Source organism: Manis javanica, chromosome 7, assembly GCF_040802235.1.
Source record: "Manis javanica isolate MJ-LG chromosome 7, MJ_LKY, whole genome shotgun sequence".
Classification (NCBI taxonomy): domain Eukaryota; kingdom Metazoa; phylum Chordata; class Mammalia; order Pholidota; family Manidae; genus Manis; species Manis javanica.
The window spans coordinates 41,343,253-41,356,470 of NC_133162.1; the positions used below are offsets into that span (position 1 = coordinate 41,343,253).

General features: G+C 34.8%; 1 protein-coding gene and 1 long non-coding RNA gene across 6 annotated transcripts in view; one reads left to right on the top strand and one right to left on the bottom strand.

Moving 5' to 3' along the window:
- Nucleotides 1-12,512, top strand: part of LOC118971514 (uncharacterized) — a 37,767-nt gene extending 25,255 nt beyond the window's left edge. For both annotated transcript variants that reach the window (XR_012133166.1, XR_005059948.2), the window contains 2 exons: nt 6,395-6,466; nt 9,281-12,512. This is a non-coding gene — a long non-coding RNA (uncharacterized lncRNA). The remainder of the gene's footprint in view (nt 1-6,394; nt 6,467-9,280) is intronic.
- The window catches only part of ADK (adenosine kinase), a 606,631-nt gene continuing 596,245 nt past the window's right edge, over nt 2,833-13,218 (bottom strand). For all 4 annotated transcript variants that reach the window (XM_037013272.2, XM_037013270.2, XM_037013268.2 and 1 more), the window contains one exon: nt 2,833-3,657. In XM_037013272.2, coding sequence (XP_036869167.1) covers nt 3,533-3,657 — 125 coding nt within the window. In that variant the 3' untranslated portion in view covers nt 2,833-3,532. The remainder of the gene's footprint in view (nt 3,658-13,218) is intronic.

Here is a 13,218-nt window from a genome sequence, read left to right on the forward strand (position 1 = left end):
TAAGAAACCCTTTTATTTCTTACAAGCAGTAGTCCCCGTCTCTCTCTTGACCTGGCTGCAGCAGAAAAGAACTCCACTCAATCTCTCTGGTCCAGATAAACCCTCTGACGCCCGTGTAATACCTATTGATATGTAGATGGCCTAATTCTCTCCACCTCTTGGAAACACCTATTGATAATGCAGATGCACGAAAACCAGGGGAGAGATTCTGGAAAATATTGCAATTTTTCCCACGCTATACTTCAGATATGTCACAACTAAGGCACCTACTTGTGAATTACATATGAGTAGGAGGGCCACACAGCTATTTGCAACCAACCTGGGGCCAGAGCTTGTATCCTCTTGACTTCATTATTCTTTCCCCATTCTACATCCCCTTCAACTACCTGTTAAACCATGATGCCATAAAGTGGGACTAGGTTAACTACTCCTCATTCCAAGATGGAAAAACATAGGCCACAGCGGGGAATGCTTAACAACTAGCAGAGGCTGGCTTTCTGAGACCCAGTCTACCAGCAAAGGCTTTGTCCTTTGCTAAAACACAGAACTAAGAGTATGCTGTAAACTCAGGGACAGAATACACATATCCTGATAACTATGTTTTATTGCAAGAAAGTTATGTAATCTGTGCATGTTTAAGTACTACCAAATGGCATACTTTGGAACCTACTATAAATAGTGATTATCAGAAAAGCCTAGTTGGTAAATGGTATTTGATCAATAGCCTTTTGGAGTAAGAGATTTTCTCATCAAAAGGGTAGAGCAAAGGTTTATCACTCTTTCTTATCTAAGTTTGTCCCTCTAAATTATCTAGGAGGATTGCATTCTGTATTAGTTTTAATGTGATAAACATACCCCAGTACTCAAACTAACTGTTCCTGAGAGACAAAGTTGGAGGACTCACACTTCCTGATTTCAGAATCAAAGCTCTAGTTATCAAGATGCCTAGATTGGCATAAGGATCAACATATAAATATATAAAACTGAGAGTCCAGAAATAAAACCTTACATTTATGGTCAGCTTTTTTTGATGAGGGTACCAAGACAATTCAACAGTGGAGAAAATAGTCTTTTCAGTGAGGTGCTGAGACAACTGGATATCCACATACAAGAAATCAATTTAGACACCCTACCTCACATATACATACAAAAATAAACTCAAAATGGATCAAAGATTTAAATGTAAGAGAAAAACTATAAAATTCTTCTAAGAGAACACAGGTATAATTCTTTGTGATTTTGGATTAAGCAATGGTTTCTTACGTATGACACCAAAGCACAAGTGATAAAATGGACTTCATACAAATTAAAAAAAATCTGAGCTTTAAAGAATCATGAAGGACATGAAACACAAGCCCCAGAAGGGAGAGAAGAAAATCTTTGTAAATTATGTATCTGATAAGAGACATGTCTAGAATATATAAGGAACTCTTACAACCCAATAATAAAAGAACAAATCACTCAATTAAAAAAATGAGTAACTGACCTGAGCAGACATTTCTCCAAAGAAAAAATATAAATTGCCAATAAGTACATGAAAAGGTGCTTAGTATCATTAGTCATTAAGGAAATGCAATCAAAACAATGATATACCACTTCACACCCATCAAGATGGTTATAATCAAACAAAGCGATAAGAGCAAAAGTTGACAAGGGTGTGAAGAAATTGAAACCTTCGAACCTTGCTGGTCAGAATGCAAATTGGTAAAAAGTTTGGCACTTTCTCAAAAAGTTAAACAAGGTATATAAAATCTATGTTACTTTGTGACCCAGCAATTCCACTCTTAGGTATATTCTCAAAAGAACTGAAAACATGTATCTACACAAAAACTTGTATGTGAATTTTTATAGCAGCATTATTCATAATAACCAAAAAGTGTTTGCAACTCAAATGTCCATTAACTGATGAATGGATAAACAAAATAGGGTTGTTTCATACAACCCAGAGGCTGTATGAAACAGTCATACAATGGAATATTATTTGGCAAAAAAAAGTACTAATATATTACAAGATGGTGAAACTTGAAACAGCTAACTTAAAGAAGCTAGACACAAAAGAATGCACATTATATGACTCCATTTTTATGAATGTTTGAAATAGGCAAATTTATATAGAAAATACATCAGTAGTTGCCAAGGGATGGGGAGTGGGGTGAATCCGGAGGTTATAGGGTTTCTTTGGGGTGATGAAACTGTTCTTGATTTAGATAATGGTGATGGCTGCACAGTCTTGTGAGTATACTAAAAAAAACCCACTGAACTCTACACTTTAAAATGGAAAATTTTATGGTGTATGAATATTAAAAAAAAGAAAAAGGCAAGCAAACATGAGAATGTAAAGTTTCCCTAAACATAAAAGACTTCAAACTTGAACCCTTTCTCCCTTTTCTATAGTTTGAACTTAGTTTTATGACTATTATCTTTCTTCTTCAACAACTATAATCATAATGATGAAAATAGCAGATACTTATTAAGTACTTTTTAGGAATTATACCAAGTGTTTTATATTTGGTATTGTCTCTCAAATCATCTCAATGATCTTGTACATAGGGGTCATTATCCCATTGTATAGAAAGGGAACTGTAGCTCACAGAGGCTGAGTGACATGCCCAATGTTATATGAAGATATTTAAGTCTGACTCCAGAGGCTCTATTATTCAACTTTGTCTTTCTTACAACAGTGACTTATTGGTCTTCAATCTTAAACTATTTTTCAATGTTGCCATATTCTTTTTATCTCCATCAACAAATTAGACACCATTTCATGACCCAATATTAAATAATGATTTTTCTTGTTCAGTTTGTTGAACACAGGGCAAAGACAGAAAAAAATTCTGATATGACAAGTTTTTATTTGTATCAAATTACACAGTATTGTAAGTAAATATAAGATTATGATTTGAATATTGTAATGTAACATATAACTTGGCAAATTATTATCCAAAAATTTTATTACATATTTGAGTATGCACTGAAGAGATTATTTGGCATAATTTGGCAAGATAAATATTTTTGAACCTTATTTAACCACTTATCATGTATATATGTAGTATATAAATGTATGTGTATATGTGTACATTCACACACACACACACACACACACATGTATACATTCCTAAATTAAATATACTTGTATAAAAAGCTAGAGTAATGTGTTAGGATTAATTTCTTTTTAAAAATCTATATTTAAATTACATCTGCATTCAAAGCAGAAATGTAAAAAGACATTAATTTACCAAATACACATGAATTTACCCAGTAATTGAAAATGAAATAAAAATTTCCATTGAGATGTGAAAGTCCTGTTAATTGACATTTAAGCACACTATTAAACTATGGAAATAAACATCATTTTTTAGATTGTTGAGAGAATAAAGATTCTACTGAGTATCACTGCACCCTCTAAATTAAGAATGAACACTATTATAGTAGGAAAAGACAACAGATGATTTTCTTCTTTATTAATATGGGAATTCTCGGAAGCAGTCATGGCAGTGTCTGTACTCCTGGGCTTGGGCTTCCTGCTTTCTCATCAGTGGAAGTCTGGCTTTTCAGGAAAGGTGCAGCCAGTCCGCCTAATTATGACACTTGCTGCATAGTGGCCACCACGGATGCATTCAGTCAGGGGCTTGTCAGTGATCAGTTGAGACAGAAAACCTGGGAGTACAGGACAAAAGGAAGAACATGAGTATTATGTAACAGCATCAGAAATGTCATATTGAATCCAAACAAAAAATGGTCTACGCACCTATTTCTTTCTTCAGTCTCAACAGTGTTAAACCTCAAGCGTTAGAAAGATCTTCCTCTAACATCACAAGCTGCCCTTATATCTTTTAAAGAGCTCACTGGGACATGACAACTCATCATCAAGTCAGTCTAGTCTTTTTAAGCCTAAACTATCATGCCATCCACCTTTAGCTTTGGTTGAAATAAGTGGTAAGAAATATTGGCCAAATAATATTATCTTGGATCTTTACAGCTGAAAAGTTGTTATCCCTCTCCCTGTCTTTATGTGTTCCTGCTGTATTGTTGTTATTCCTAGCATATTGTTACTTGGATAAAATTCTATTCATCTGGATGTTTCTCCAAGTACAAATCTGAGCACTGAAAAGTTATGAAGGACCTCACATTTCTCTTTCACTACAAGAAGTAACAGTGAAATAATTTCTAGAGTCAAACATCATTGGCTAGCTTAATATAAAAATTAATAAGGAATAAATAGTGTTGAGGACTTCTGCTTCTGACCAAGATGAGATGAACCAGATCTACCCTTTCTTCAGAAACAACTAAAATAAAGACAAAGTATGTGAACAAAGTTTTAAAAATATTGTACATCAGCTATGGCATACATCAAAAGATTAATAAAAACAGGGAAGCAAATTAGGTAAACTGCACAATTGCTGTAGCTAACTGCCTAGAATTACCTAGTATTACCATACAACACATGGAGGGACAAGCGAGGCAGAGCCCGATAGTCTCACTGAGTTAAGAAGATGGAACTGGGAGTCCACATAGGACAGAATTAAACATTTAGACTGACTGATTAGGGAAAAAATGAGAAAAGACATAAATTACCAATATTAGGAATGAGAGGTGATATCACTATAGGATCTATACACACTAAAAGGATAGTAAGGAAACATTGTTAATAACTTTATGCTGATAGATTTGAGAAGTTAGATGAACTGGACAAATTCCGGGAAGGGAACAAACTATCAAAGCTTCCTCAGGAAGAAGTAGATAACCCAAATAGTCTTGTAGCTATTAAAGAGATTGATTTTTACAGTTAAAAACTTCCCATAAAGAAAATTCTGGGTTCAGATGGTGTCACTTGTGAATTCTACCCAATATTTATGGAATGAAAATAATACCAATGCTATACAAACTCTTCAGAAAACTGAGAAGGAGGGAATACTTCTCAACTCATTTTTTTAGGCCAGAAAAGATGCAAATACTCTGAAGAAAATTTTAGCAAATCAAGTCCAGTAGTTTTTAAAAAAGACAATAAATCATGATCAGGTGGGTTTTATCCAGAAATGCATGGTTGGTTAAAATCTAAAAATTATCAGTGTAATTTACCATATTAACTAAGACAACCATAAGACCGATGATCTTAATAGAAACACAGAAAGCACTTCACAAAATCTAACATACATTCCTAATAAAAACTATGGGCAAACTAGGAACAGAAGGGAAGTTCCCTAACCTGATGAAGGTCATTTATTAAAAACTTGTAGTTAATATCAGTTTACTTTACTTAAGTATAATTGACATATTAGTTTCAGATATAAAACATAGCAATTTGACATTAATATGTATTATGAAACATACACCATGATAAGTATAGTTACCATCTTCACAAAGTTATTGTAACCCTATTGACTATATATCCTATGCTGTACTTCATATCCCTGTGACTTATTTATTTTATAACTGGAAGTTATAACTGTACCTTTTAATTCCCTTTATTTATTTCACCCATTCCCCTGCCTCACTAGTTTGTTCTCTGTATTTATGAGTCAGTTTGTTTTGTTTTTTTTAGATTCCACATATAAGTAAAATCTATGGTATTTGTCTTTCTTTGACTTATTTCACTTAGAATTTCCATCCATGTTGCAGATGGCAGGATTTCTTTCTCTTCTGTGGCTGAATAATATTCCATTGTATATGTACTGCATCTTTATCCATTCATCTACCAATAATGCTTCAGTTGCTTCCATATCTTGGCAATTGTAAATAATGAAGCAATGAACACAAGGATGCATATATCTTTTCAAATTAGTGTTGTCATTTTCTTTGAGTTAATACCCAAAGTGGAACTGGACCATATATTTCTATTTTTAATTTTTTGATGAAGTTCCATACTGTTTTCCACATTGCCTGTATCAATTTAGTTTCCAATCAATAGTATACAAGGGTTCCCTTTTCTCCACATCCTTGCTAACAAAATTATTTCTTGCCTTTTGTATAGTGGCCAATCTGACAGGTTTAAGGTAGTACCTCACTGTGGTTTTGACTTGCACTTCCCTTCTATTTAGCTATGTTGAGCATCTTTTCAAGTGTCTGTTGTCCATCTGTATTTCTTTTTTGGAAAAATGTTTATCCAGGTCCTCTGACCATTTTTTACTTAATTAATTTTTGGGGTGTCGAGTTGTAAAGTTCTTTACATAGTTTGGATATTAACCCCTTATCTTCTCCCATTCAGTAGGTTGTCTTTTAATTTTGTTGACAGTTTCCTTTACTGTGCAAAAGCTTTTTAGTTTGATGTAGTCCCAATTGTTTATTTTTCCTTTTTTTGCCCTTGCTTGAGTAGACAGATACAAAAATTTTGCCAAGACCAATGTCCAAGACTTTACTATTAGTGGTGATGATGGAATGCTTTTTTTTCCCTTAGGGTCAAGAACAAGGAAATGATCAATGCCATTTGTGACAGTAGATGGACCTAGAGGGTATTATGCTAACTGAGGTAAGTCAGAGAAAGACAAATATCATATGATTTCACTGAGCTGTGGAATCTAAACAACAATAAAACAAATAACCTTCCTGGCCCCCACCACAGAGAGATTCATAAATACAAAAAAAAAAAAACTGGTGGTTGCTGGAGGGGAGGAGAATGGGGGTGGGGGCAGCAGATGAATAGGTAAAGGGGATTAAAAGGTACAAACACACTGTTATAAAATAAGTAATTCATAGAGATGAGCAGTACAGCATAGGGAATATGGTCAATAATGTTATACTAGCTTTGTATTGAGACAGACGATAACTACAAGTGGTGCACACTTGTAATGTATACAAATGTCAAATCACTTTGTACACCTGAAACTAGTACGTCAACTATACTTCAATTGAAAAAACAAAACAAGACAAAACAAAAATTCAAAGCAAGAATGCTTGTTTTTAAAAACTGTACTAGAGATTTTAGCCAGAGTTTAAGACAAACAAAATAAATACATAAAAGGCATCAAGATTAAAAAAGAAGTAAAACATACTTTATTGGTAGCGGGCATGATGACCCATGTTTATGGTCCTCACAGCGGGTAGTTCTGCCCCCTGAGGACGTTTGGCAATGTCTGGAGACAATTCTGGTTTTCACAATGGGGCAGGGGGTGTTACTGACATTCACTGGGTAGAATCCAGGGATGCTGCTAAATATCCTCCAATGTCAATAATGCTGAAATGCAGAAATCCTAATCTATGTAGAAAATCCCATGGAATCCAGAAAAACATTACTAGACCTACTAAATGAGTTAGTAAAGTTGCAGGATACAATACTGCTATACAAAAACCAACTGACTTTCCATATTAGTAATGTGTGTATACATAGTGATTGTATGTATTAGCAATGAATAATTAGAAGTTGATATTAAAAATACTATGTACCATACCATCAAATATGTGAAATACCTAGAGATAAATCTGACAAAACTGTTTGGACCCTGCACACTGAAAATGACACAACAAAGCTGTGAGAAATAAAAAAGACCTACATAAGTGGAGAGATATCAAGTGCTGATAGATTGGAAGATTCAATATTGTTATCAGCTCTGCAGAAATTTTTCTATTGATTTAATGTGATACCAATCAAAATTCCAGCAAGCTTTTCTTATAGAAACTGATAACTGATTCTAAAACTTACGTGGAAATGGAAAGGTAACTGACAAGCTGATTCTAAAATTTATGTGGAAATGGAAAGAACTTAGTCAAAACACAAATTTGAAAAAGAAGACTACTTGACTTAAACTTATTATAGAACTAAAATAATGAAGGTACTATGGTATTGGCATAAAGATAGACAAATACAACAATGAAATCGAATAGAGAGTCTCAAAATAACCTACTTCTGTGCGGTCAACTGATTTTTGACAAAGGTATCAAAGCAATTCAATGGAGAAAGGATAATCTTTGAAACATGGTCTCAGAACAGCTAGAAGGCATATGTGAAAAACAAACAAACCACTTCAATCTTTACCTCACATTATCTACAAAAATTAATTTGAAATGGATCATAGATCTAATTCTAAGAGCTAAAACTACAAAACTCTGAAAACATAAGAGAAAACCCTACTGATTTTGAATATGCCAAAGATCTCTTAAGACATAGAAAGTACAAGCTTTTATAAAAGAAAAAAATAATTGGACATTACCAAATTAAACACTTTTATACCTCAATAACAAGAAACATCCCAATAATGATTGGGCAAAGTATTGAATAAACACTTAAGCAAAAAAGATAAACAGATGCCAAATAAGCACATGAAGATGTTCAACACCATCATTCATTCAAGAGAAATGCACATGAAAACCCCAATTAGATACCACTGCCAACCCACTAGAATGGCTAAAATTAAAAAGGCTGAACATACCAAATGCTGTCAAGGCTGTAATTGATTGGAACTCTCTATACTGATTATGGGAATATAAAATGGTAAGACTACTTTGGAAAACCATTTATCAGTGTCTTAAAAAGTTAAGGATATACCTACCATATGACCCAGTCAGTCATTCTATTTCCAGGTATTTAACCCAAGGTAAATGAAAGCACATATCCACACAAAGATTTGTAGATGAACATTCACAGTGACTTTATTTGTAATAGCCCCAAACAGGAAACAATCCAAATGGAGATGAGAAGGGACAAGAAGGCAGGATTACAAAGGAGCATGGGAGCAGTGGATATGTCCCCAGTGATGGTTTCATGTGTGTATACGTATGTTGACATTTGTCAAATTGTACACTTCAAATGTGTGCAGTTTATTGTTTGTCAACTATACTGCAATTAAACTATGAAAAAAAAAAGAAAAAGAAAAGTGCTGTAGTTACAAATAAGATAGGTCGAAACAGAAGTATCTGGGGCTATGTGCCCTCTAGGGGAAACCTGAGCTGCTGTAGCTGTATACTCAAATACTTAGAAGAACAGATGATAATGAGAAACTGTTCTGTAGACAGACTTCTAGGCCTTCCCTTAGGCCCTGGGCAGCCTGGGGGGTGAAGATTAATTGAGAAGTTGTGGTATAATGATCTGTAGAGAGCACTATAAGAGATTTATGTCTCTTTTTCCCCCTACCATTCTGACCACACAGGCTTTCCTCTGACAGATTTGGGGAATGTTCTGTATCTGATAAAATAAGTATTCCCAGCCAAAGAATAAAATTAATTTGGTTAATGGAGTGATGTATTTTGAAGATGTTTGCTTAGAACATGAAATCACTCTCTCAAGAGGTTTAGTAAGAATATTTTATCATTGAGTTTTCAGGTAACAAAGGTCAATATTATCTTTCAGCCAGACTGTGAGACTAAAACGCTCAGCTCATGGTGAATGGAGCAGATGCCAAATTCAGTGAGATCAGCTTACAATGGAAACACGTCTATTAGAAGCCTCATAAGTAACATCTGTTTTCCTCATGCCTTCTGGTATGATCTTTGCGAGAAAAAGAAAAGCTTATGTTTATGAAATATTTTGGTGAAGCGTAAGTACCAGGCATCCTCTTTCTAAGAGAAGAGCTAGCTGATGAGTGAAGTGAAGAACTCTGAAAAGACATCTGCTTTGACAAGTGGAAAACCTGGATGTGGAGGAAAGCTAAGACCTCTGCCCCAGGTGATATCAATTTTTCAATAATCTATTTTTAAAAGCCAACTGAGATAAACTACAGATGTTACATAATCAATTATAATTGGAACCTTCATAAAGTAGTTGATGTGAATCTTAAAAGTTGTATAAAATGGTTTAAATAAACAAAGGGAATTTATATTTAAAGAATCATAGGGAATTCTTTCATAGCATAAATAAACATTTCAAGATAATTTTTTATTGTATAAAATATAACCTATTTCCCACCAAAGAATAACATAACCTAAAACTTGTCATTTTAACCATTTTTATTAGAATTCATGTAATACATAACATTAAGACATAATACAATACAGCACAATTCACAGCATTAAGAACATTTTGCAGTGCTGTGTAATCATCACCTCTCTTGACTTCCAGAAGTTTTCATTACTTCCACAGAAACTATACCTATTAAACAGTAACTCTCCATTCCCAACCCTACTCCTGACCTCTGGTAACTGCTATTCTACTTTCTGACTCTGAATTTGTCTATTCTAGCTACTGAGTAGCTAGAACACAACATTTGTCCTGTGGTGTGTCTGGCTTATTTCACATTGCATAATGTTTCCCTATACAATTTTTTAAGTTTAGATTTTTAATTATTAGCTGGCTTAAAGTGCATTTTTAAAAAACCTTATTTGGAAATGATTTTCAATTCAGAGAAAAATTGCAAGAATAAAAATAATGTGAAAATCACCCATATGTCCTTTGTCCAGATGCATTTTTTATTTACACTTTGCTCCTTTTATGCATAATCTTTCTTTATACAACTTTTTCCCTGAACTGTTTGAAAGTAAGTTTTACTTTCTTACCTCTGAGTTACTTTAAATCAGTGTGTCTTTCCTAATAAGGCTTTTCTCATACATAACTGCAGTCATTAACTTCAGTACACTGTTAGAATACTGTTATCTAACCTACTGTCCATATTCCAGTTTTTTTTTTTTTTTTTGAGAGGGCATCTCTCATATTTATTGATCATATGGTTGTAAACAACAATAAAATTCTGTACAGAGGGCTCAATGCACAATCATTAATCAACCCCAAGCCTAATTCTCAACAGTCTCCAATCTTCTGAAGCATAACGAATAAGTTCTTACATGGTGAACAAGTTCTTACATAGTGAATAAGTTCTTACATGGTGAACAGTACAAGGGCAGTCATCACAGAAACTTTCGGTTTTGATCACGCATTATGAACTATAAACAATCAGTTCAAATATGAATATTCGTTTGATTTTTATACTTGATTTATATGTGGATACCACATTTCTCCCTTATTATTATTATTACTATTTTTAATAAAATGCTGAAGTGGTAGGTAGATGCAAGATAAAGGTAGAAAACATAGTTTAGTGCTGTAAGAGGGCAAATGTAGATGATCAGGTCTGTGCCTACAGACTAAGTATTAATCCAAGCTAGACAAGGGCAACAAAACATCCATGGATGCAGAAGATTTCTTTCAAAACAGTGGGGGGTGAGGTTCTAAGCCTCACCTCTGTTGATCCCCAATTTCTCACCTGATGGCCCCCCTGTGACTGTGCCTGTCTTAGGTTGTTCCTCCCTTGAGGAATCTTACCCATCTCTTGCTAACCGGGGCCATACAGGGAAATGTAAAGTTGGTAAGTGAGAGAGAAGCAATATTGTTTGAAAAGGTTAGCTTTTTACTTCTTTGCAGATTTATGCCCTGTGGCTTCTATGCCCAGCATTTGTCTTGAGGTATCTTTACCACTTGGAAGAATTATGATACTCGATAATTTTGATATGAGGCACGAATTCTACTTAGGGGTTGTAATTATGAAGGAAGAAGAGAAGCTATAGAAGTAGTAGATGGAAGAAAACATGGGAAGATTGATTATTTCTTTGACATATCTTCTTGTAGTGTAACATAAGCATGTATAGGTTTTAAATTATTAATTAAATTGCGTGCACACATTAACATAATAGGAATACAGCTACATAACCAAAGCAGACCTACAATTACCAGCCATATCCAGTGAAACCAAGAAAACTGGTTAGGCACCCTAGGCATTTGTGAAAACTTATCAATGATATGATGGATATTGTTTAACTGAATTTGAATATTTTGAGAAAAATCAGACAAATTAAAACAACACATTCCTGGGAACTGTTCACATCCCATATGTTCTTTGAACAGTAGATAGTCTATAGTCGCAAGATTTTGGAGCGCTGCAACTTGCACTTCTCCTAATTCTTGGTTGAGTTCCGACAGTATAGATCCAGTCTAATTTGTTGTTTTACTGTATGCGCAGGCCAGCTTAGATATCTCCTTCTTCATTCCAATGGCAAGTCCAGGAACTGGTGGGATGAATGCAGCTACAACTGCAACAGCGCCAGGATCTTTGTTGAAGTTTTTTGATGATCATCTTCTGGAATGACTCTTCCAGAGAATGTTGATGTTGGAAGTTCTTCTTCATATCGTATCTTAATTCGTTTTCTGGCTGGCCAAATTAGGCTTTGATCCTCTGTATAAAGACAAACAAACCCTTTGCCCACACTTTGATATGCCCTTTATATCACTGTCAAGAACTTATTGGAGATCACCACACAGGAACTGTTTTTTTTTTTTTAAGAGAAAGGAATATTATCAGAAAAATGTACTTCCATAGCTGATCATCTGACACCCTTTAAATGATCAAAATTAAGGATATTTAAAGCATGCATTAATTGGTGATTTGCAGTTAGTTTTATCCTATCAGGGAGTAATCCCCCTTTTCTTTCTTTCTTTTTTTTTTGTTACCATTAATCTACAATTACATGAAGAACAGTATGTTTACTAGGCTCTCCTCTATACCAGGTCCCCCTCACAAAGCCCCTTACAGTCACTGTCCATCAGCATAGCAAAATGTTGTATAATCACTACTTGTCTTCTTTGTGTTGTACAGCCCTCCCCTTTCTCCCACCCCCCCATTATGCATGCTAATCATAATACCCCCTTTATTCTCCCCCCACTTATCCCTCCCTACCCACCCATCCTCCCCAGTCCCTTTCCCTTTGGTACCTGTTAGTCCATTCCTGGGTTCTGTGATTCTGCTGCTGTTTTGTTACTTCAGTTTTTCCTTTGTTCTTAATACTCCACAGATGAGTGAAATCATTTGGTATTTCTCTTTCTCCGCTTGGGTTATTTCACTGAGCATAATACCCTCTAGCTCCATCTGTGTTGTTGCAAATGGTAGGATTTGTTTTCTTCTTATGGCTGAATAATATTCCATTGTGTATATGTACCACATCTTCTTTATCCATTCATCTACTGATGGAAACTTAGGTTGCTTCCAATTCTTGGCTATTGTAAATAGTGCTGCGATAAACATGGGGGTGCATCTGTCTTTCTCAAACTTGAGTGCTGCATTCTTCAGGTAAATTCTTAGGAGTGGAATTCCTGGGTCACATGGTAAGTCTATTTTGAGGATTTTGAGGAAACTCCATACTGCTTTCCACAATGGTTGAACTAATTTACATTTCCACCAGCAGTGTAGGAGGGTTCCCCTTTCTCCACAACCTCGCCAACATTTTTTGTTGTTTGTCTTTTGGATGGCAGCCATCCTTACTGGTGTGAGGTGATACCTCATTGTGGTTTTAATTTGCATTTCT